Source organism: Bos mutus, chromosome 11 (genome assembly GCF_027580195.1).
Source record: "Bos mutus isolate GX-2022 chromosome 11, NWIPB_WYAK_1.1, whole genome shotgun sequence".
Lineage (NCBI taxonomy): Eukaryota > Metazoa > Chordata > Mammalia > Artiodactyla > Bovidae > Bos > Bos mutus.
The window spans coordinates 725,937-748,717 of record NC_091627.1 but is presented as its reverse complement, the minus strand read 5'-3'; the positions used below and the strand labels follow the sequence as shown (position 1 = coordinate 748,717).

Here is a 22,781-nt window from a genome sequence, read left to right as displayed (position 1 = left end):
CTTGAGGTCGGGCAGATTGGGAAGCATGTGTCAGTAAAAAAGGTCTACAGAAGTCTGGGCCCACCCCTTCCAGGAAAACATCTTCCTCCCTCCCAAGCCTGGCCAGGTGGCATTTCTCCTGGGCTTGACATTCCAAGAGGAAAACCTTCCGGAAAACCTTCAGACCCGACAGCTGTAGTGCCCCCGCTCCCAGGCCCATAGAGTTCCAGCCCCCACAAAGCTTGCCTGGCGTCCCGCCTCCCACCACAGCTCTCACTGAGCTGCTTCTGGGAGCAGGGGGAGCCCTAGAGACCGGGGTACTCACAGGGCAGACCCTCGCCCAGCCAAAGTGTGGCTGGGAGGGGAAGCAGGGCAATGAGGGCCACAGGGGTGGGGAGGAGCCTGGGCCACACTACGCTGTGTGGGGCATCATTCAGGGCCACCTCCCTGGGCACAAAAGTCCATGCTGGTCCTCCATCCGACCCCGGGTGGGTGGCCTCCACCACGCTGCCTCAATGTAGCCTCACGGACCGCACCCCTGTGCCCCCTCTCCCCAGCCCAGGACCATGCAGGAAGGCAGAGGCAGCAGACCACACCCCTGCGCCCCCTCCCCAGCCCAGGACCGTGCAGGAAGGCAGAGGCAGCTCATCCAGTGGTGTTTATTGAGTCCGTCATCAGAGGCAGGGAGACTTGCCGATCATCAGTGGCTGACGTGGGGGTGTGGGCTGGGGAAATCCAAGTCCTGTCAGCCTCCACCCGGACACAGTGGACAGCAGGACCCACCCCTCCCCACAGGCAGTGCCTGCAAACCAGGGTCAGGAGTCCCGGGTGCCCCAAGCTCGGGCCCTGAGCACCAGCCCGCTCGTGAGGCCCCAGGCAGGGCGAGCGGGACGTGAGTGGGCAGAGCCTGGCAAGCTGGAGGGCGTGCAACCCCCGGGCACCAAGGGCTCAGCCTTGGCCGTGCTGGTCGGGGTGTGGGAGGTCAGAAGTAGAGGGCTGGCTCGCTTCGGAAGTCCGAGAGGTCGTTCTGACGGGCGGGGGTGAGCTGAGAGAGGGGTGTGGAGACAGTCAAGGGCATGTCCAGGCGTTGGAGCCCCCATCTTGCCCACCTTCCCTGGGTGCCCATCCACCACCTGGCCCTGCTCACCATGACCTCCTTGGACGGGGCCTCCTCCGCGCTCGGAGTCCTCTCCAGCACCTGCTCCGGCCACTTGCTGAAAGCCACGGAGTGCTTCGGTGTGTAGCTGGACAGGCCTGCAGGCCGAACGGGCGCACGTGTGGCTGCAGTCCCACGGCCTGGGCTGCCCCACCCCGTCCTGCCTGCCCGCCCCGACGGGCACTCACCAGAGCTGCCGTCTGGCAGCCGCGGGCTCTCGGGCCCCACGCTGCTCACAAACGTGGCCCGGGGCAGGAAGAGCGCGAGGGGCTTCTCCGCTGCACCATCAGGGCTGTAAGCCTCCGCATCCTCCTCTGCGTCCCCCTCCTCCTCCTCCTCTGCCTCCGCCTCCTGCAGGGAGCTCTCAGGGGGGTACTCAAATGTGGTCTGCAGGCTCTTGTCGTTGAAGGAGATCTTCATCTGGGGGCAGGCGGCGCATCAGCGAAGGCCCCACTGCGGGCCTTGGGGGTCCTCCAGCTGGACGGAGCTGGGTGCAGGGCCCCCCAGGGTGCAGTGGGGACGTCAGACCAGAGCAGGAGCCCAGCACTCCATTGGCCCCGCGGTAGGGGCTGCCCTTCATCAGAGAAGACCCTCCACCTGGACCCTCAGACAGATGTCCGCCTGCAGCCTGGGCCCTGCCCGCCCCCTCCCACCCCACGGTCCCCTCACTCCTAGTGACCATCACTCCCAAGGCCCAGACCCCAGCCAGCACCAGGAACCCTAAGCCAGGGGGTCTCCAGATGCCTCAAGGTGGTCCCCAGGGTCGCAGGTCTGCCTCCCGAGGGAGGCAGGGCACCAGCCATATCTCCCAGCCTGAGACTTGCCGGCAGGAGCAGGTCCAGCTGAGGCCACACCCGGGAGCCCACCTCTGTGCTTCCAGCAAGCCCTTCCTGTCAGCTGGGGCCTTCCTCCAGGCCTGCGTTCACAGCCCAGCTTGCCAGGCACCGGGATGATCCCACCCGCCCTGCTCAGCACAGACCACCACGGGTGGGCCAGGGCCTGGCACGCCCAAAACCAGGCCCCCAAGGGCCCACATGAAATCAGGCAGCTTGCCAGGCCCAGGAAGGGCGCACCAACTGCTGTCACCATTCTGCAGACTGAGGCAGCCAGAAGCTGCGCCGAGCGGGGTCAGTGACCCTCTTCTCACTCGGACTGCCCATGCGGTCTTTGCCTGCCCTGTCTACTCGGCAGGCCCTGGGAGTCTACGCTGGGGGAAGTCCTCTGCTTTCCACTCAGAGGCCTCGGAGCCCAGACTGCTGCAGGCGGGGAAGGCCCATGGGGTCCGGACCCTCCCTCTCCGGGGCCCAGGGCCAGGCCCCCACCGCCTGCTCGTGGGGCTCGGCCAGCCAGGCAGGGTGGTAATGAATACGGGAGTCGCCTGCGAGCAGCAGATGCGAGCAGCCCTACAGGAGCTCGAAATATTAAACTCCAGGGCACAGGACACCACAGCCAGCTCAAGTTCCTCCTCTTCCCCTGGAAGGAGCCGAGGAGGCAGCCAGGCCCCTGGGCGAAGAACCTTGGGCCTGGGGACAGCAGGGGGCAGGGGAGGGGTCTCAGAAGAGCCGGGCTTGCGGTCCTGGGCAGCAGAGGGCCCAGCCTTGGGGGACACACGCAGGGCTGCCCAGGACAGGCTGGCACTGCCCTGCTGAGCCAGGGTCCGGAAGGAAGGGCGGGGCTCCTGCCACCTCCCACGGGCACATACAGCTGTGGGCAGCCTTGCCCGCCTCTGCCCGGCCCGCAGACACCAACTGGGCAGGTCCCGAGCCCAGGAGCTGCTGCCCTTGCCCCGGCTGTCCACACAGACAAGCGGTCAGGGAGACGGGCAGACCACCACCATGGCCAGGTAAAAGCGGGATCGAGGTGTTCTGTCCCGAGACAGGACTCCATCCCTTCTGGGGATGGAGTCAACTGGCCACCCCTCCTCCACCGCCCCTGGAACTGGCGCTCTGAGACCTGGGGCCAAAGACCCCAGGAGGAGCCCAAGGCATGAAGTGGCTTCCGGCACAGAGGCCGCCCGGCCCAGGCCCACAGAGAGCGTGCCCTGGATACACAGCGTCATCCCGAGGACCCCGGGCCCTCTGGGCCCATCCCCCACCGCTGGGGACAGGGAAGGGCCCGCTGCCAGGGCCCGGCGGATTAGCACGCTCTTGTTAGTCCGCGTGACCAGCTGCGAGCAGGACACCAAGGGGGCTGGGCGCAAACAGGCCTCGAGCCTGGCACGGCCTGGCCAGGCAGCGGCCGGCAGGAGGGGTGGGCCCACAGGCCCGCCTCAGCCAGCTGGGGCACGCAGTGGGTCACGTCCCACCTCCCTTCAGTCCCCAGGCTCTGCGTGAGCTCAGGTCTGTGGGTCACAGGACACCCTGTGACTCGTGCGCTGGGGGGACCCGTCTCCAGACCCCAGGCGGACAGAATGGGCAGGGCTGCAGCCAGAGGCACCTGCACAAGCCTGGCCAGCTGAGCGGTGGGGACTTTGCCCCAGGTCGCCAGTGGGTGGGTCCTGGCTCCACCTACTTCACCCTCACCGCAGCAGCCTGTCTGGCATGCCCAGCTGGTTACCGGAGGGTATCCACCCTGCACTCTGGGCTGGGAGCTGGGCTCCAGCAGTCCCAGCCGGGGCTGAGCACCCACCTCACCCCGTACCCCTGCACCCACCATCCCCCACTCAGCCCAAGCTCCAGGGGGCCACAGGACCACCCCACACGGCCCCAGAGGAGTTCTCAGGACGGCTCAGGTGGGATGCCCTGAGTCAATGACGGCTCCACCCCCACCCACTCCCCCTTCCCGCCATCAGTGGGGAAGCTGAGAGGAGGGTCCGGGCCTGCTCCAGCAGTCCCAGGCTCTAGAAAGACCCGAGGACCAGAGGGGTGGGTTGGTTGGGGGCTTGGACACGGAGGCTCAAGCCCTCTGGGCATCATGCTGGGCTGGGCGGGCGATGGGCAAGTGAGGAGTGCAGAGGGGAGGGGAGGAGCCGCCAGACGGGCACCTTCTGGGGGAGAGGCCCGCAGTGCCAACCCGGAGAGCCTGGGGCTGGGGCAGGGGCGAGAGGGGCGTGGCCGCCCCCTCCCCCAGCAGCCAGGAGGAGGCAGGGCGTCTGTGCCTCTGCCCAGAGATAACTAACTGGGGGCCGTGTGTGCCCCCTGGGCACGGCTCCAGGGTGCGCGGCTGGCTGGGCACCCACAGCCCAGAGCAGGGCTGTGCCCTCCACGGACGTGTCACCGGCAGCCTCCGCCCGGGTGAGGAGCTGTGCCTTCCTGTCCCCTGGAAGAGGCGGCGGTCTAGCCCCCACCCCACCCGGGAGGCCCCCGATGTCCTGCCAGCCTCCTGACCCCCACATCCCTGGACTTCGGGGTGGGAGCGGGGGCGGGAGAGCGATGAAGCCCCAGGCTGGCTGGGCACAGGGGCAGCGGGGCCATAGAGGGCGGCCATGGCTGGGGTGGCCCAGGTCACTGTTAAGGGCCGGGCAGCCCCACGCCTCCGTCCCACCCAATGGGCGTTCCGCTCTTCCTGGAAAGGGCAGCTGGTGCTTGCCCAGGCAGAAACTGCCCCCAGCAGCTCATGCTGCTACGGCAGGGCCCTAGCCAGACTGCTCGACCATGCTAAGCACCATCCATCTGGACCCCCAACCCCTGAGGCTGGCACCAGGACAGTGACCAGGCCGGTCTGAGGGCCAGGCCGGGCCGGGGCCTGCTTCCTCCCGAAACTTCCTCGCGTCCTTCTCACCCCCACTTAACCACCAGTGACCCCCACAGTCCTGCCCCCAGGCTTTGGGCTGCAGCCCTCCAGACCCAGGAAGCAGCAGCAGGCTCCCAGTATGAGGGCCGTGGGGCTGGGACAGGGGCTCAACAGAGGGCTCCTCGACCTCCAGTGCCCTCAGGCCCACCCTCCGAACGCCTCCACAGCCCGAGGCCAGCAGGGGAAGGAGCCTCCAGCAGCAGTTGGGGCCAAGGGTCAGGACGCTGGAGCAGAACAGAGGAGAGAACAGCTATCGGGGTGGGGCTGTGACCATGGCTGCCGGATCCGAACAGAGGGTGAGGCGAGGTCAGGTGGCCAGGACCGGGCAGGGGTGGGGGCGCGCCGGAAGAGCGGCGGGGGATGGGCACGGATGCCTGATAGGGCAGATGGAGTGGCAGGAGAGGGTGACGGCAGGAGAGAGTGACGCAGGGAGCGAGGCAGTGCCAAGGCCGACCCTGAGGCAGGAAGGCGAAAGGAAGCAGACAGGCGAGGTGCCACGTCTAATCAGACAGCGCCAGCAGCATGGCGGGCGAGGGGGCTCCGTGACACCAGCACGCCACCGCCCCCCACGGCCCCAAAGACACTGAGGCGAAGGGCAGAGGCGGCCTCAGGACGGCAGGGAAGGAGATGCCGACCCAGGGAGAGTGCATCTGCCAGCAGCACCTGCTGATCACAGTCATGTGGAGCTGGCCTTGGAATCTGCCCCGGGGTAACACACTGCTGCCGGAATGACCAGGAAGAATCTGAGGAACGTCTCCTTGTGCCCAGAGGGTGCCAGGCCTCCCCAGTGAGGGCAGCCTTTTCATCACTCCCCAGCAGCTCAGCCCAGGCTCAGACCAGCCTGCCACACACCAAGGGCTCAGTCAACCGTCACTCAAAGCCAAGTCCTGCTAAGTACGAAGCCGGTATGCTTTCTGGGGAGGCGAGTAGGAGTCCCACCCCATCCAAATCAAAGGGCTTCCTGCCCCTTCCCACTTCCACCCTGGCCCCTGCAACCTGCACAGGCCAGGACCCGAAGAACACGCCAGGCCACTCCTTGAAGCCAGGGCCCACCTGGGACAGGACTGCCCAGCCAATTCCAGAGAGAGCCACAAGAGTCAACAGGAAGACACGGCCCTGGCTAGACCCACCGTCCCCACCAGCCTCTCAATGTACTGAGCCCCTGGGTCCCTAGGATCCCACTGGAACCCGTGCCAGGGACTCCCCCAGCCCAGACTCTCCTGGAGCGTGCACAGCCACCAGCCCCCTCTGGTCCACGTAGACGCCATCCCACACCCAGCCCAGGTGTCCTGAGAACAGGCCACATGCTACACCCACAGATCTGTGACCTTCCACCTCTCCCCCTCCCTGCTGGGGACTCTGCCCCCTGCCCACTCACCTTCTTTCTTGAGGAGCCGGCCTTGGTGAGACAGGACTTCTGCAGGGCCAGGTAGCCGCCAATCACCTCGATCTCGTGCACGGTGGGGTAGCGCTTCTTCAGCGAGGTCCCCGCAGCAGCAGAGGGCTCCGAAACTCTGCCTGGTTCCTCTTCCTCAGCCTCCCTTGGCCTGGCCTCACCGTTGGCCTGCACGGCCCCTGGTTTCCTCTTAGGCACCACTGTGAAGGTGTTGCCACCCCGACGCTGGAGCTCTGACAAGTGGCCAGGCCTGGTTGGATGTGGGTGGTACTGGGGAGGCGCACCAACCCCGGAGCAGGGCAGTTTGGCTTCTTGGGGAACCTCGTCCTCCGAGTCCACCTCATCAATGAAAGTGATGGGCAGCCCTGGCCGCCCAGGCTCCCTGCCGTTCTTGGCCAAGCCAGGAGTCTGGAAGCCCTGGGCAGGCTCAGCTTCAGCAGCAGCCGGTGGAGACGGCGGTGGTGAGGGTGGCCTTCGCCACCTGACGGCAGGGTCCACAAGGGCAGTGGTGGGTGCGGGGCTGCCCCCCTCCTCGATCCTGGAGGGGCTCCTTTCCCCTGCAAACACACCATTCACTCCAGGCACCAGCTGGGCTTCAGGCTCCGGGTGCTGGGAGGCCCAGCCTTCTTCCTCTGGAGGTGCCACGGACCGCCTCCCTTCCCCAGGAGGAGCCCCAGAGGTCTTGCGCTTGGGGATGACTACGAAAGAGTTTCGAGAGTTCACTCGAAGGCTAGCCAGAGCCCGGGCCTGGAGATCCCCGGCAGGGATCCTACCCATGTCTGGCTTGGGGGCTGGCCGTATCTCAAAGGAGTCATTGGCGCTGGTGGCCGCGGAGACCCACTGGCGCTGGCTGGGAGTGGCACTGGAAGGGCTGAGCGTGGGCAAGGCCGGAGCCGCGGCTGGAGTGGCACTGGGGGTCCCCGGGCTGGGGGACTGGTGGGCGGGGGCCTCCCCCGACTCCACCTTTGGCTTCCACTCGCCTGGCCCAGGCGCGGAGTCCTCAAAGCCCTTGGCAGCGCCGGCCCGGGACTCTGGGGCCCCGGGCCCGTTGGGGAGTGGGCAAGTGCCCGCACTATGGCGCAGGCCCCGCGGGTGGACAGTGAAGGAGTTGTTGCTGGTCTTGTGCAAGAAGTCGCTGCGCCGGGGCCTGGGGCCAAGGCCTGAGCCGCAGCGCTCCGGATCGGACTGGAAGCAGGCGGCGCGCTCGCCCACGCGTGGAACGGCCGGGCCCGAAGAGGGCGGCGGCGTGGGACGGACGCGCTCCGGGCTCCCGCGGCGGCGCGGCGCGGCCGGCGGGTCGAACTTCTGGAGCAGGCGGCTGACGCGGCCGGGCGGCGGCGGTGCCTCGTACACAAGCACCTCCGCGGCGCGGATGCGGGCGGTCCCGCCAGGACCGAGGCCCGGGTTGGGCGCGGGCGCGGGCGGAAAGCCGGGCGCCGACTCGATGATGAGGATGTTGTCGGCTCGGATGGTGCGCAAGCCCGGCACGCAGCAGTACAGCTCCAGCAGCTGCTCCGCGGGCCGCGCTCCGGGCCCCGCCACGCCCGCGCCCCCGCCGCGCCGCGGCCCGTGCCGCCGCTCTGACTCGAGCCGCATGAACGGGTTTTCGCGCAGCGGGCCCAGACTCTCGGCCAGCACCAGCGGCTCGGTCGCCGGCCCCGCGGTCTCCGTCGCGCCCGCCCCAGCGACCGGCGCCGCGCCCCCGCCCAAAGCCGCCAGCTTAGCCCGCTTTCGTTCGAGGATCTCTCGCTTCCAGGCAGGCATCGCGGCGCGGGGCGCTGGGCCCGGCCGCCCCAAGCCGGCCATGCTGCGGAGTGGCCGCCGGAGCCAGCGCTCGCCAGGGACTGCAGCCACCGCCCGCCGCCGGCCTTCGCGCAGCGGCCCCACCCCCGGGCCGCCGCCCATTGGGGGAGAGGCCCGTTCAGGCCCGCCCCAGCCCCGCGGCCCCACCTATGGCAGGAAGGGTAGTCGACCACGCTGATTGGAGAGCGTTCTCCCCGACCCCGCCCTCCCGCCGACCTCAGTGGACAGGGACCCAGCACCGGAGTGGGTCCCTATTGGGGAGGCCCCCTGGGACACGCCCGTGACGCCTCACGCCCCGCAAGGGAGGCCCACACTTCCGCCTCTGCTCCCTAGGCCAGCCGCGCCCGGACGGCGGAACCAGGAAGGGGAGGGTTCTGCCCCGCAGGCCGTCTGGACCCCCGGGCCCCGCGTCGCGGTTGACCTTGGATGCGGTTGGTCTGTCCGCCTGTTATCCCGCGTAAAGCGCGGTGGGAGAAGGGCCAACCCAGGACTGGAAGGCTGTCTCGCTCCCGTGAGCGGTGCGCCGGTTGTACGCCAGCCTCCCTCTTCCTGGCCTAGGTGCCTATGGGTCCAAAGACTGCCCACCTGCGGTCCTCGGTCTCCTGCGGGACTTAGTGGAGATAGCAACGGCTGAAGCCCCACCCAGTGCTGAGTAATCGGTTTCTCAGGAATCTCTGATTTTTGCTGGCCCCTAGAATCCACTCTTGTTGCCCAGACGAGTAGTGGAAACTATCTACCCTTGGTCATCCAGGGCCCACCAAACACGGACGGGAGTGTGGAAACCCACGACGCACACAGGCAGGCCCACAGCGCTCCAAGGCAGACAAGGCAATAATAGCCAGGCACATTCCATTCACCTGATGAACCGCCCAGTCCCAAAGCTGACTGAGGGCACACCTCCGTGTACTTGCCATGAGGAAGTTCACTGCCCCTGGAGGGCTGCACAGAGTTCACTACATTCTTTCAGGCCTGCTGGAGCCAAGGAGAGAAGGACAAATTGGGGGCATGGGCAAGGACCACTGTCACCTGCCTTTCCATCACCTCTCTACAGTCAGCAGATGTTCACAAATGACTCACTACTGCCTCCCACTACACTCACTTTTCAGAGACAAGGCTCCAAGAGCACCTGGGCCTCTCCAAAGACCCAGGGCAGGTTTCAACCCCGGGGCCCTTCTCCACTCGTGTCCCGTGGCAGTCTGCAGCTATCACCACAATAACAGTACTTGTAACAGCCCAGTCTATCCAGCTGGAGAAAAGAAACTGGATTTCAGCCTTCCAGAGCTCAAGTGTTCCTTCAGGACTCTTCAAATCACCTTCCCAGAAGGAAGGTGAACATTCTTGTGCTCATCCCTTGTATGCTGACAGGATTACCTAATCCTGAACTACCAGAATTCAACAGGGCAGTGACAAAACATACAAACTAAAAATAACATTAAAAGGAAACCTAACCCCAAGGGTCAGTTTGTATCTGGTTTTGACACAGGTTATGCCGATGCTGGGTAGGAGATGCTTCTGTAGCTGTGGCACAAACTAGACCAGCCTCCGACTCAAGCATCTCAGTGGCTCAGGCCGTGCAGCATCCATCCTAGGACAAGGGTCCTGAAGCTGTTTCACTAGAACAAGAGTCCAGAAAACATGTTCTGTAAAGGGCGAGACAGGGAGTAATTTAGTCCAGTGGTTCTTACTAGGAACAGCTTTGTCCCCCAGGAGATCTGGCGATGTCTGGAGACACTGGGCTGTCACAAGTGAGGGGTGCTCCTGGCATCTGGTAAGTGGGGGTCAGGGGTGCCACTGAACACCCTATGATGCCCAGGACAGCCTCTCCCTGCACATGCACACAACCAAAAGTGATCTGACCCAAAGGCCAACCGTGCCAGATCACAAGCCCCGCACTGCAGGCCACACTCACTGTCTGCCATGGTGTCTGCACAACCCTTTGAAAATGGAAGTTATTTCTAGCTGAAGGGCAGTACAAACACAGGCCCCAGGTCATAGCCTGCCGACTCCTGCTCTGCAGATCAGCGAGGCCTACAAGGACTCTGATGGCACACGAGCCGCCTGTTAGTCCTCAACATGGGCCCACCCCTGGGGTGTCTTCACTGGCTCCCCAGGCAGGGGAGCAGGGATGCTCCGAGGGAACTACCCTGCCATCCAAGCAGAAGGCTCGAGCCAACTTCCAAGCCTCTCTTACAGCCTCAGCTCTGCACCACGTGCACCACACAGCAGGGGCGTCTCAGCATCAACCCTCAAAAGGCCAGGCGACCACTGTGTGTCTCAGCAAGGCATTCCCTTATTTTATTTTCATCTCAGCAAATGTGCTCATGTGGCACCTAACCGGCATCAAACCAAAGCCCTCAGAGTGACAAGCGTGGGCTGAGACAACTACAAACTTCCCATGTGTAGGTCTCAATGCCTATTCACATCACAACACCTGTTCCTCTCTCTGGTCCCTTAGAGTGGCCTAAATGTCTCAAGTGCGCTAACACTGCCGGCCACAAGGTGGTGGAAAAGCTGGGATAGGAAGCCAAGCAGTGCCTTGAAAGCAAGTTCTTTTCTCAGGCGACACATCTCCAGATAGGGTCCGGGTCACGCTTATCTAACATCCTCCTGTCTGCCTGGGCTCGAATGAAGAAAAAGCCATCCTCCGCAGTGCCACTGGGAAGAAGACACAAGCTGGTTTACACTTTTTAGAGCTCAAGCATCTAAGAAAGTCTTGTCTGGGGAGATGGGGACAGCAAGCACTCAGGTCAGCACTGCTGGCCAGGACAAACCCGAGTCCAGCTTTGTAGCCTTTGCACACGGCGTACTTTGCCAGGATCCATGAAAATACTCAAAAGAGCCCATGAGGATATTTTACTTATATGCAGTTCTGTCAGGAGTTCAGGATTGTCTGGCTTTCTCAGGATCCTTCTCGGGATCTCAGTTCAAAATTAGCTATTCAAAGCATGAAATAAGAGAGAATACACTTTAAGAATCAAGGCTTCTCTTTTTAGCCCAGCTGAGGGAACAATTTCAGACATGACTGATCGAAAACCAGGCACGCATCAGGGCACAAGCTAGCTCTCAGACTCAGATTTCTCCTCTGGTGCGGTACACATGGGGACTCGGCGTGGGTCTCGGCACTCCAGCCTATCTTCTGCGAGGCTAGTTGACCCGGCAGGCACGGATCATGAGTAGCTGCAGGAGAATGAAGACCGGAGACGTGATCAGGCCGAACCAGAGCTCTCGCGTTTGCTCCACCAGCTTCTGGCACAACAACATCTCGAAGACGAACTTGAGACTGAGAACTGTGAGGACCCAGAAAAGGCGGAGCACGGCCAGCCGCTTCTCTCCATCCTGGAAGAGTCGCACAGAGACGATGGTGGTGAAGTAGGTGCTGAGCCCGTCAGCAGCGAAGAAGGGCACGAAGACGTTCCACCAGGAGAGACCAGGAGCCAGGCCGTCCACACGCAGGGCCAGCAGCACGGAGAACACCAGTAGGGCCAGCAGGTGCACGAAGATCTCGAAGGTGGCGAAGCCCAGCCACTGCACCAGCTCCCGGAGCGAGAAGAGCATCGCGCCGGTTGGGCGCGGGCCAGGGCCCGGCCGAGCGTCCCAGCTGCCGAGCTACGCGGCCGCGCCCTCCTAGCCTCGCTGGCGCCTGCCGCCGCCGCGGCCAACGAGAGGCAGCAAGCGGTCCCGCCTGCCCCGGCCCTCGGCCCCGTAGCGCGGCCGACCCCCTGGCCCCGACCCGGGACCCCCCACAGGCCACCCACCGACGCCCGCCACGCTCGGACGCCATGCCCCGCCGGGCGCGGCCCTAGGGCGTCACTTCCGGCCGATGCCGGAAGCCGGAAGTCGGAGCCTGTCGTGGGGGTCAGGGCTGGCGGCGAGTGCGGCGGGTCACGTCAGGAGCGCGGGGTTCCCCGGGGTCAGCCCATGCCGAGCGCACGGCTCCTGGTGCTCTTCGGCAGCCAAACGGGCACAGCCCAGGATGTGTCGGAGAGGCTGGGCCGCGAGGCCCGACGCCGGCAGCTCAGCTGCCGAGTGGAAGCCCTGGACTCCTACCCCGTGGTGAGGGCTCCTCGGACCTCGACGGGGGTACCCGGCGGGCTTGGGGCGCCGGCCCCCAAAGCGCTGGACCCCAGGGGGCTGCGTTTCGTCTGAGAGCGGGCCCTTCCATTACGGCAGATTTAGGGGCCGGGAACGCTTGGGAGCAGCGGCCAGTTTAGCGCATGGAGACAGGGGAGCAGTTGCCGGGGAGCCTGAAAGAGAAGGCCGGCCGGCCGCTCGCGAGCGCTGAGTCCCTTTGCCCCATTCCTCTGAGAGAAGGCGGGGAGCCAGGCTGCTGGGAGGATGCCTGGCCATTACAGCCCGAGGCCTTACATATGTGTCTTTTTGTTGAGGTGAATCTGATTAATGAGCCCCTGGTGATATTTGTTTGTGCAACTACAGGCCAAGGAGACCCCCCGGACAACATGAAGGTAAGGCTGACCTGAAGTGTGCTCAGGAGCTCAGATCCCTGCCCTTGGCCCTCACCCTGTATTCGTTGCCTGGAAAGACTTGAGAAGCACAGTGAATAATTGTTCTCCTGTGGATTTGGGAGGAGATCTTTGGGTGGAGCGGGGGCTCTGGGCGTCCTTCCTAATAAACTCTGCACCGCTTTAACTTTTCATGTTTTTCCAGGGCCATATATAAATCTGGTGTGGGTCTTGTGTGTATTTCAAAGCTCACGTTCAGGGAACATTTTTCCATTCTTTGACCATCTTTTGAGCACACATTGTATTCCAAGCATAATCTAATGCTGTGAATCCGGCTATGAGCCCAGTAGTCACAGTTCTACTCTTGTGAAACTCAAAACATAGAAAAAGCAAAAGTTTAATGGGCAGTTACAATCCAAAAAAAATGCATGCTGCAAGAGTGCTTGATGTTAATGAGAGCGTTAATAAGGGCTGCCCCCTCAATCTGGAGGTTCAGAGAGAGCTTTCTGGAAGAAAAGAGGCTAGGCGAAGTCTTGAAGGATAAGTGGGGGCTAGCCAGGCACCAGGCAAGAGGGAGCAGCCTCTGCAGAGGAGAAAAAGAGCCCAGCCGTGGAAGAGTCAAACGCGGTTCAGGATGGTCAAACCAAGGAATGAATCAGGCTTGGAGGGAAAAAGAGCAGGCAGCCAGGTTGGATGCCAAAGAGGTCAGCAGCCATGGGGAGGCAGAAGGATTTGAAACAAAGGGCCATGGAACCCATGGGGTGATGCAGTAACATGTGTATTCTAGCAAAACCAGCCCTTTTCTGCAGGGGGAGCAGGCTGTAGGACAGCAGGAATGGGGGTGGTGGTGGTGGGAGGTGGGCACAATGCAGCCGAGAGCCTGAGGCTTGGGGCAGGCTGGTGGCAGAGCAGAGTGGGGCAGACGCCCTCCAGAGGTGCTAAGAAGGTAGAGTTGGTTGAACATGGAATCGTGCAATCGAATCTCAAAGATGAGAAAGAAGGTAGAATTAAGATGGGGATTTGGGCCTAGCTACTAGGATGGATGGTGGTTCCATGCACAGAAGCAAGAGAATCGGGAGGGTGAGGTACCCGGACGTTGTCCAGGTGGAGACACGCAGTCAGCCTGGAGCTCCAGTGAGGATCCTTAGTGGAGGCACATGTCACAGTGGCCAAAATATGGAGGAGAGAGGAAGGAGGTGCCTCCCTCCCCCAGGACAGGCTGCCCTTAAACACAAAGGCGCGGAAGGTGGAGAAAAACCAGTGAGGAGCAGGAAAGTGGCCCCAGCATCGAGAAGGGAGTGGGCCGTCTCCAAGGCTGAGGGCAGAGGGGTGACTGTGTCCAGAGGATGGTCTCTGGTGCTCAAAGCTGCGAGGAAATGAAGTAAGGTCAGCAAAGGGACGGCTGGCAACCTCGGGCACAGAAGCGTTTAAGGACGTCTGCATGTGAAACAACTCAAAAACGCTTATGCTGTGAGGGGTGAAGGGGTTAAACGGAGAGTGGTTGTGAGACAGAGAAACCCAGGCCTGTTTAAATGCTGGTAAGTGCAAAAGGCAGAAGACTGAAGAATAGGCTTGGAATGGGCACACCAGCACGGGAGGAGGCACAGGAGAGGAGGCAGGTCTGGGGAGATCAAGGCAGGAGGTGTGTGGTGGATGCCAGAGACCAGGGTGTGGAAGGGGCCGGGGATAAAGACCTCCATGGGGTCAGCTGGGCAGAGGTCCTGACTTCGCAGCGAAAGCTAACAGCGTGAGCGTGGTGAGTCACACCGGGATGAGGGAAGTTACCGGAGGGCCGGATGCCAGGATGGACACCGCGGAGGCAGTCAGGATGCGGCCCTCCCAACCCAGCACAGAACAGGAGCAGGAGACCCCAGCCTCCTTGTCACCATGCTGAAGGACGCCGGCTGGGCAGGCCCCTCCAGGCAGCCAGGGCCTCGCCCCCTCTCTTGGCCAAGAAACGCACTGGTGACAGGCCTGAACTTGAGGTTTCCTGTCATCTTCTGAAGCACAGATAGAGTACAAAGAATGACCATGTTCGAGGAGAGAGCCCTGTGAGGGGCAGGGACCAAGACAGGCACACAGAACCAGAGGGACAGAGCGAGCAGAGCTCCACCTGCGACGGGTGGGCAAGCCTGCTGCCCTGGGGCCACAAACGCAAAGCCTGGGCAGAGCACGAGCTGAGGAGACCGCCGTAAAATGATCCCAGATCAGAAGACAACGCTGAGAAGTTCTCCCAGAAACCATAACAAAGTTAGGGAACAAGAAAGATGACATCAGGAGACCGAGATTTTCCCAGCAGCCGTGCAACAGGAAGGAGAACGGTGAGAGAATCACCATGGAAAGTGTAACAGGCCTAAAGGCTGGGTGTCCAGCCACAAGCCCACCATGTGCCCAGGAAGGGCTGGCAGGATGTGAACCGGGCTCCCACTGACGCCTGACTTGTGTGGGTTTCGACTGTTGGGCTTGCAGAGCGCCCAGGCATCTGGTATCAGAGCAGGCCACAGAGGGACACCGGCTTCCCAGCAGCGACCACCCAGCTGGACCAGCTCAGAGCAAACTCTCAGGGGCTTGGAGAGGACAGCTTCAACCTGAAGTGTGCCCCACTGTCTGCCAGCGGTGCAAGGGGAAGCCCAGCATCTTCACACCTCAGCAGTGAGAATCGCATCTTCCCTGGACCCTTGAGGCTTTCCACAGCCTTCAGGAGACAAGGTCTAAGCAGGAGATCTCAGAAGCGTCTCTGGGCCTGCGGGAAGGCCAGGCCAAGACCTGGAATGGGAGGCGCTCCCGCACAGGCTGCCCAGTGGTGACCCTGGGGTCAGGGAAGGAGAGGGACTCGGGCTCCGACCCGGGGGCCACCTGGGATGAGTGGCCGCATGTAGGTGAGGGCGCACCAGGTGAGGGGGACGGTGTGGGACGTGGGCTGGCTCCGTGGGGTTAGGGAACAGGCACGGAGCAGCCTGATGGCCGGTAGCTCCAGGCCCAGGAGGGAAGATTCCACTGAGTAGGGAAATCAGAACAGAGAGGGGCCTCGGGGTCTGCTGTGCTGGCCCAGAGCCTCTTTGTGGCTGTGAGGCCCGAGGCGGGGCTGAGAGCTGCCAGGGCTGTGCTGCCCGCACACCAGGGGGCAGAGGGGTGGCCAGCAGATGGCCCGCTGGTGACAGCCCCGCCAGGCTCCCCCCACTCTGTGGGCAGCACTGGAGCCCAGCTCCAGCACTGCTGCCAGGCTAGCTTTCTTCCACTTTACCATTTTCTGTCTTTTCCCAGCTCATTCACTACTACAGTAGAACGAGAAGCGGACTTGTAATAACAAAAGTGTTAGGAGAGCAGAGCCCTGGGGAGACCCGGGCCCAGTGGCCGGGAGAGGCCCTGAGCCCTGGGGAGGCCTGGCCCGGTGGCCGGGAGAAGCCCTGAGCGCCCCTCTCCTGCTGCAGAGTTTCTGGAGGTTCATCTTCCGGAGGAGCCTGCCATCCACTGCCCTCCGTCAGATGGACTTTGCTGTGCTGGGTCTCGGGGACTCGTCTTACGCCAAGTGAGTAAGGGAGGGTGGACCTGTCCCCCGCGTGCACACAGTGGCCTGACAGAGGGATGTGTGACCCAGCCCCCAGGGCACCCCCTCGAGGCCATGGCCCTGGCCACACTTCCTGGCCCCACAGACGCTCCTTGGTGGCAGCTTCTCCATGGCCAGAAGCCCTGGGCTTGAAGGATAGGGTGGTTCATGCAAGAAGTGGGCAGGGCAGCCGGGGTGGGGGGCCTGGCTGGGGCCACGCCTGAGACATGGTCCAGGCAGGAACTGGTGTCCAGAGCCAGACCCCAGGGCCTGAGCCAGCGTCCTCTGTCAACCCATAACATAGGGCAACAAGGGAGCCCGGCTCAGCCCGCCTTCATAAGCAGCCTTTGGGGAGGGGTTCGAGCTTACGATGAGCACGGAGAACCGGGAGGTGTGAGCAGGCAGGGTGCAAAGGGCCCGGCCCCCGGAGCCGTTCCGTGGCCACCGCTGCCTGCCTCCGCTTTGCTCTCATTCACCGTTTTCACGGCACGTCTGTGTCCTGAGCAGAGTGCTGTCGCTTTGCACTATTTCCCAGGGAAGTACCAAGGGCTTTGTGTTCAAGGGTGCACATGGCGTGGGGCTCCTGCAACATTAAAACCCCTAACTCTGCAGCTCGGAGCTGAGGGAGGGGGTCTCTGGGTATAGACGTAGCCTGAGGTCTGGAGTTGTCCAGGTGAAAAGGACGGAAAGTGGGTGGCTTGTGACCCTCGTCTGGGAAGGGTCTGGGGGCTTTGTTTAGTGTGAAACGTAGACGTCTGTTCCCACTGCCGGGCACACCCATGGGGCAGGTGAGAGACCCTTCTGTCCCTTAGGGAGCCAGCAAAGGAACCTTTGGAGCCTTGGGAGCCTCACCCCATGCAGCCCGCTGGGCGTGTACCTCCCGCCTGTGCAGGGCCAGGGCCAGCACCAGCTCTGTCTTCTCTGTAGGTTCAACTTCGTGGCCAAGAAGCTGCACCGCCGGCTGCTGCAGCTTGGGGGCAGCGCCCTCCTGCCCATGTGCCTGGGCGATGACCAGCACGAACTGGGGTGAGTGGGTTGGGGGTTGGGGGTGCCCTCCTGCGGGTCCAGCTGGGAGCAGGTCCCCAGAGGGGTGTGTACCTGATTCTGCAGGCCCGACGCCGCCATCGACCCCTGGCTGCAGGATCTGTGGGAGAAGGTGCTGGGGCCGCACCCTGTGCCTCTGAACCTTGACCTGAGCCCTCCTGGAGTCCTGTAAGTGTGGCCTTGGGGTGGCACCCACCCACACAGCAGACCTGGCCAGCAGTCTGACGAGTGTCCGGCCCTTCACAGTTGGCCCTCCAAGTTCACCCTGCAGTTCCTCAAGGACACCCCCAGCTCAGGCCCGGAGGAGCTGTGTGCGGCCGGAACAGACCCTCAGGGACCCCCTTCAGAGCTACAGCCGTTCCTGGCACCCATGGTCAGCAATCAGAGGGTCACGGGGCCCTCGCACTTCCAGGATGTTCGGCTGATTGAGTTCGACATTTCGGGCTCTGGGATCAGGTGCGGGTCGGCGCCGGGGGCCCATGGGAGCAGGGCTGCGCAGGAGCCCTGGTCCAGGTTTCAGCCGCTCTTCTCCCGAAGTGGGTGCACGTCAGGGCCGAGAGCGGGGATGACAGCCGGGGAGGCAGGACCCCTCCGTCCAGGGGCCCCCTAGCCTCCCTGGCCCTCGCCTCCTTCCTCTGCAGCTTCCCGGAGCCCCCAGCGTCCTCCCCCCGCAGGCGAGCCCCTCCCCAGGCCCTGGCTGTCCCTCCCACACAGCTTTGCAGCTGGTGACCTGGTGCTGATCCAGCCCGAGAACACGGCCAGCCACGTCCAGCAGTTCTGCCAGGCGCTGGGCCTGGACCCCGAGCAGCACTTCACACTGCAGCCCCGGGAGCCAGGTGAGCCCCGGAGGCCACGGTGCTCGCGCTGTGCGCTCCCCCACGCCCCCTGGCACCCTGTCCCCGCGTCCCCGCCCCCAACAGCATCCCATCCCCTGCAGGTGTCACCTGCCCTACGCGGCTGCCCCAGCCCTGCTCCGTGCGGCGCCTCGTGTCCCAGTACCTGGACATCGCCAGTGTCCCCCGCCGCTCCTTCTTTGAACTTCTGGCCTGTCTCTCCCCCCACGAGCTGGAGCGGGAGAAGCTTCGGGAATTCGGCTCTGCACGGGGCCAGGAGGAGCTTTGCGAGTACTGCACCCGGCCCCGCAGGACGGCCCTGGAGGTAGGCAGAGGCTGGGGGTAGGGTCCGGGGGAGGACCTGGACCCGGGGCCAGGGGCCAGGGGCCAGGGGAGGGCCTGGGCCCCACAGGACGGCCCTGGAGGTGGGCAGGGGCCGGGAGAGAGCCTGGGCCCCACAGGACGGCCCTGGAGATGGGCAGGGTCCAGGGGAGGACCTGGGCCCCACGGGATGGCCCTGGAGGTGGGCAGGGGCTGGGGGAAGGCAGGGGCCAGGGGAGGGCCTGGGCCCCACTGGACAGCCCTGGAGGTGGGCAGGGGCCGGGAGAGGGCCTGGGCCCCACGGGACGGCCCTGGAGGTGGGCAGGGGCCGGGGGAGGACCTGGGCCCCACGGGACGGCCCTGGAGGTGGGCATTGGCTGGCAAACGGGCCTGGGCCCTTTGCTGCAGCCATGTGTGGCCCTGCCAGCCACGGCTCCCCTGCCGCTGTCCCCCCAGGTGCTGTGCGACTTCCCCCACACAGCTGCTGCTGTCCCCCCAGACTACCTGCTGGACCTGCTGCCCCTGATCCGGCCCCGGGCCTTCTCCATCGCCTCCTCTCTGTGGGTGAGAGAGGAGGGCTGGCCTTGGTGGGGTGGGGGGCAAGGGGACAAGGGGCCAGGCGGTGGGGGGCCCATGGGGCAGGGCGCCTACTGTCCCCTCCCCAGGCCCACCCCTCGCGGCTGCAGATCCTGGTGGCCGTGGTGCAGTACCAGACCCGCCTCCGGGAGCCCCGCCGTGGCCTCTGCTCCAGCTGGCTGGCATCCCTGGACCCTGCGCAAGGTGACCCTGGCTCTTTGGGGTGGGGGTTGGGCCCTGGGCCTGCGAGCCTCTTCAAGCTGCCTCCCTCACGCCATAGGACCTGTCCGGGTGCCCCTGTGGGTGCGGTCTGGGGGCCTGACATTCCCAAAGACGCCACATGTACCTGTGATCATGGTGGGGCCCGGCACCGGCGTAGCCCCCTTCCGAGCAGCCATCCAGGAGCGAGTGGCCCAGGGCGAGACCGGTGAGCAGAGTCTGGGGCTGGGAGGCGGCCGGCTGAGCTCCAGGGGTGCAGGCCCAGGCTCAGGCCCTGCTCCCTGCCCCCCCACCCCCAGGAAATGTGCTGTTCTTTGGATGCCGCCGGCGGGACCAGGACTTCTACTGGGAGGCCGAGTGGGAGCAGCTGCAGGCGAGAGGCTGCCTGACTCTGGTCACGGCCTTCTCCCGGGAGCAGGTGTGTGTGGAAGGGCGGGGAGGGGCGCGGGGCGGGACGCCCAGGGTGCAGACTCAGAGTGCCTCCCGCCCGCTGCCCCGCAGGAGCAGAAGGTGTATGTGCAGCACCGGCTCCGGGCGCTCGGGCCGCTGGTGTGGGAGCTGCTGGACGGCCGGGGCGCCCATTTCTACCTGGCAGGGTGAGCCTGGGCCGCGGGTGGTTGGAGGGACGGGCCCATGGGGACGCCGGCTGTGCTGAGCGCTGTCCTGCCTGCCCTTCCAGCAACGCCAAGTACATGCCGGCCGATGTGTGTGACACCCTGCTGTCCATCTTCCGGGAGGAGGGCGGGCTCTCTGACCCCGATGCGGCCGCCTACCTCGCTCAGCTGCAGCGGACACTGCGTTTCCAGACTGAGACGTGGGCCTGAAGGGCCATCCTGCCGTTGGCCACAGCCACCCTGCCCGACGCTCTCTGGGGGCTGTCGTTGGCTCTCGCCCTGTCTGCTACCAGCTGGGAGGGTGGTCGACTCTCCTGCACAGACCCCAGCAGAGGGAGGACGCCATGAGCAGCACACACCTGCCCTCTCAGCTCCAGGAAAGCCTCAGCAATAAACGCCGGGCTCTTGGTGGCCGCTTCCTGCCTGCTCTTCTTTGTGCGGAAGTGGGTCTCGGGCAGTGGGTGGTCCAGAGCAGGTCTGGATGGAATAGCCTGCTCTGCTGGGCACGGGCACCGTGGCTCAGTCCACACTGCATGCAGTGCCTGAGTCTGATGATGAGGGTGCCAGCCGTTTGCCCACCTTGTGCAGACTCTGCTCTTGCCCTGAGGGCCAAGCAGGAAAAGCACCCGGCCAGGCTGGCATTGACCATCCCTTACCAGCCCAGGGAACAGCTGCCCAGGGCCCTCAGGAGGGAGGGGGGGGCGTGGCCTGGGTTGGAGGGAAGGGGTGTGGCTCAGACTGGTGGGGAGGGAGGTCTGAGTGGCGTCCGCACCCCTGGGAGGGGAATTCCTGTTGGAGGAGTTGGACTGGCCTGCCCACAAGGCCCTGGCCTGGAATCCAGCTGGCGGTCTCTGGCTGACACAGGGACTGCTTTGCCCGCGGCTGGGCTTGGGCAGATCCTGTCGGGGACGGCACGCTGGGCCCAGGAGCCTCCGGGAGCTGGCAGGGGCACGGGGACCCAAGTGAAGTTTCCTCGAGTGGGGCCCAGAGCCAGAAGGAGGCGGCGGTTGCTGCAAGGTCAGTGCCAGAGCCTGCCCCGGCTGCGGAGGGCCACGCTGACCTTCAAGGCCTCAACCACCCCTCCGCCACCCTGGGGTCCCCACCCACCCATCCCAGCCCCTGCCCTGGAGGCACCGCCCCTGAACTGTGCCCTGGGGTCCCCGCTGGTGGCCCTGCTGACCGCGGCTCGGGGTTCACCAGTCGGTCTCTGGGCCCCGAGCACTTGGACCCACTGCACCAAGTGCTGGTAGAGGATGGGTTGGGCAGCGGGGCCCTTGGGAAGCCCCAGGGTGCCAGGACTCCGGACAGTGAGCCCCTGCTGGGGGCCCCGGCCGCGGCCCCGCCCTGGGCCAGCCGCACAGAGGACGAGGAGGCGCAGCAGGAGGCGGAGGAGTGCCCCATCTGCACGGAGCCCTATGGGCCGGGGCAGCAGCGCCTGGCCCTGCTGAACTGTGGCCACGGCCTCTGCATGGGCTGTCTGCACCGGCTGCTGGGCGCTGCCCCCGGCGACCTGGGCCGCGTGTGCTGCCCGCTGTGTCGCCAGAAGACCCCCGTGCTCGAGTGGGAGATCTGCCGGCTGCAAGAGGAGCTGCTGCGGGCCGACGGGCCCCCACGCCCCGCGCCCCCCACCCCACCCCTGCCTGCCCGCCACGGCCGCGGGCCATGGGCCTCCCTGGAGCACCGCTACCAGCTGCGCTTCCTGCCAGAGGCCGTGGGCGGCCGAGGCTGCCTGCCCTTCCTGCCCTGCCCGCCCTGCCTGGGTGCCTGGCTGTGGGCCCTACGGGGACACGGGCCCTGTGCCCGCCGCCTGGCACTGCTGAGCCTGCTGGCACTTGAGCTGCTCGGCCTGCTGCTTGTCTTCACCCCGCTCTTGCTGCTGGGGCTGCTGTTCGTGCTGCTGGATGGCTCCCGCCGCTGACGGCCACGTGCCTGCTGCTGGCACGTCCTGGGCCTGGGCCTGGGGCAGCGGCTGCCGACTGACAGGAAGCCTTGGTGCCGGTGGCCCTGGCAGCACCCTGCCCTGAGGCCCGACGACCAGGATTGAAGAACCCAGGGCTGACCGGGGTGCTAGCCTTCATCCCGGGGCCTGGACAGGGCCGCCCCAGAACCTGCGTTTAGCCTCTGACCCAGCCTGAGACGCCTACTGCCCAGACACGAGCCACCGGTGTGCAGCACAGCACTGGAGGAGGTCCATGGCCAGGGCTCCGAGAGCCCCTCGATGGACAGGCCCCACCCCACTGCTGGGCCTCCCACCCGGCTGGTCTGCAGGAGGGGGCGCCATGGACCTGAGTGTTCCCTGAAGGTCAGGCAGCCCGGGGGGCCCCTGCTGCACAGGCCCAGCTCACAAAGGGCCACCTCACTTGGGCTGTCAGGAGCCCAGCGGCCCCGAGCAGGCTGGGTGTCAGCACATGCCCCTCCACCTCAAGGGCCCAGGGCCCCACTGGGTCCAGGGCCCCACTGGGTCCAGGAGCCAGAGACTGCCAACCGGGCCCCGTCCTCCCGACCGCTCTGCAGCGCTCCTCCGAGCCTGCCAACGGGGCCCCGTCCTCCCGACCACTCCGCAGCACCCCTCCGAGACTGCCAACCAGGCCCCGTCCTCCCGACCGCGCCACAGCACCCCTCCGAGCCTGCCAACCCGGCCCCGTCCTCCCGACCGCGCCACAGCACCCCTCCGAGACTGCCAACCCGGCCCCGTCCTCCCGACCACTCCGCAGCACCCCTCCGAGCCTGCCAACCCGGACCCGTCCTCCCGACCGCGCCACAGCGCTCCCTCCGAGACTGGCAACCGGGCCCCGTCCTCCCGACTGCTGCGCAGCGCCCCTCCGAGCCTGCCAACCGGGCCCCGTCCTCCCGACCGCTCCGCAGCGCCTCTCCGAGCCTGCCAACCGGGCCCCGTCCTCCCGACCGCTCCGCAGCGCCCCTCCGAGCCTGCCAACCGGGCCCTGTCCTCCCGACCGTGCTGCAGCACCCCTCCAAGCCCACAGCCTGCACCTGATGGACACTGTCACAGCCCCGCCTTACGGGCTCGTCAGTACAAGGGGCAGCTCTCAATAAACAGGGAGTGCTACCCATGCTGTCGTTCCTGCGTCGCCCTCCCCTCT

At 65.0% G+C, this 22,781-nt stretch overlaps 4 protein-coding genes across 10 annotated transcripts; 2 read left to right on the top strand and 2 right to left on the bottom strand.

Annotated features, from left to right (window-relative positions):
- Nucleotides 1-624: 624 nt before the first annotated feature.
- TPRN (taperin) lies at nucleotides 625-10,193 on the bottom strand. Its single transcript, XM_005908636.2, has 4 exons — nucleotides 6,246-10,193; nucleotides 1,324-1,555; nucleotides 1,127-1,233; nucleotides 625-1,024 (listed from the first exon to the last, which is right to left on the bottom strand). The coding sequence occupies exons 1-4, from the start codon at nucleotides 8,166-8,168 to the stop codon at nucleotides 962-964; spliced, it is 2,325 nt and encodes a 774-aa protein (XP_005908698.2). The 5' UTR covers nucleotides 8,169-10,193; the 3' UTR covers nucleotides 625-961.
- Nucleotides 10,194-10,336: 143 nt separating this feature from the next.
- On the bottom strand, nucleotides 10,337-11,799 carry TMEM203 (transmembrane protein 203). The gene has a single exon (XM_005908652.3). It carries the CDS (start codon nucleotides 11,619-11,621, stop codon nucleotides 11,211-11,213), a length of 411 nt encoding a protein of 136 aa, XP_005908714.2. The 5' UTR covers nucleotides 11,622-11,799; the 3' UTR covers nucleotides 10,337-11,210.
- A 92-nt stretch (nucleotides 11,800-11,891) lies between these two features.
- On the top strand, nucleotides 11,892-22,751 carry NDOR1 (NADPH dependent diflavin oxidoreductase 1). 7 transcript variants are annotated; one of them, XM_070378618.1, is made up of 15 exons: nucleotides 11,892-12,119; nucleotides 12,452-12,529; nucleotides 15,958-16,055; nucleotides 17,001-17,099; nucleotides 17,184-17,285; nucleotides 17,364-17,573; nucleotides 17,832-17,953; nucleotides 18,055-18,275; nucleotides 18,728-18,835; nucleotides 18,958-19,051; nucleotides 19,128-19,274; nucleotides 19,366-19,484; nucleotides 19,568-19,662; nucleotides 19,746-20,697; nucleotides 22,245-22,751. In XM_070378618.1, exons 1-14 carry the CDS (start codon nucleotides 11,985-11,987, stop codon nucleotides 19,888-19,890), a joined length of 1,773 nt encoding a protein of 590 aa, XP_070234719.1. In that variant the 5' UTR covers nucleotides 11,892-11,984; the 3' UTR covers nucleotides 19,891-20,697; nucleotides 22,245-22,751. The 7 variants fall into 7 exon arrangements, with proteins under 7 accessions (XP_070234719.1, XP_070234718.1, XP_070234717.1 ...); XM_070378617.1 differs by having other exon boundaries at nucleotides 18,937-19,051; XM_070378619.1 differs by having other exon boundaries at nucleotides 11,987-12,119; nucleotides 12,501-12,529; nucleotides 18,937-19,051.
- Nucleotides 20,025-22,751, top strand: LOC138989945 (ring finger protein-like). Its single transcript, XM_070380076.1, has 2 exons — nucleotides 20,025-20,155; nucleotides 20,545-22,751. The coding sequence occupies exons 1-2, from the start codon at nucleotides 20,025-20,027 to the stop codon at nucleotides 21,596-21,598; spliced, it is 1,185 nt and encodes a 394-aa protein (XP_070236177.1). The 3' UTR covers nucleotides 21,599-22,751.
- Nucleotides 22,752-22,781: the final 30 nt, after the last annotated feature.

Excerpts from the sequence above, each read along its gene's own strand:
- TPRN (XM_005908636.2), bottom strand. The coding sequence starts at position 8,168 with ATGGGCGGCGGCCCGGGGGTGGGGCCGCTGCGCGAAGGCCGGCGGCGG. Across the intron at positions 1,556-6,245 it reads CCGGCTCCTCAAGAAAGAAG|ATGAAGATCTCCTTCAACGA; the intron begins GTGAGTGGGCAG and ends GCCTGCCCCCAG. Across the intron at positions 1,234-1,323 it reads GCTGCCAGACGGCAGCTCTG|GCCTGTCCAGCTACACACCG; the intron begins GTGAGTGCCCGT and ends TTCGGCCTGCAG.
- TMEM203 (XM_005908652.3), bottom strand. The coding sequence starts at position 11,621 with ATGCTCTTCTCGCTCCGGGAGCTGGTGCAGTGGCTGGGCTTCGCCACC.
- NDOR1 (XM_070378615.1), top strand. The coding sequence starts at position 12,281 with ATGGAGACAGGGGAGCAGTTGCCGGGGAGCCTGAAAGAGAAGGCCGGC. Across the intron at positions 17,286-17,363 it reads CTGAGCCCTCCTGGAGTCCT|TTGGCCCTCCAAGTTCACCC; the intron begins GTAAGTGTGGCC and ends GGCCCTTCACAG. Across the intron at positions 17,954-18,054 it reads ACTGCAGCCCCGGGAGCCAG|GTGTCACCTGCCCTACGCGG; the intron begins GTGAGCCCCGGA and ends CATCCCCTGCAG.
- LOC138989945 (XM_070380076.1), top strand. The coding sequence starts at position 20,025 with ATGAGCAGCACACACCTGCCCTCTCAGCTCCAGGAAAGCCTCAGCAAT. Across the intron at positions 20,156-20,544 it reads CAGTGGGTGGTCCAGAGCAG|GGACTGCTTTGCCCGCGGCT; the intron begins GTCTGGATGGAA and ends TGGCTGACACAG.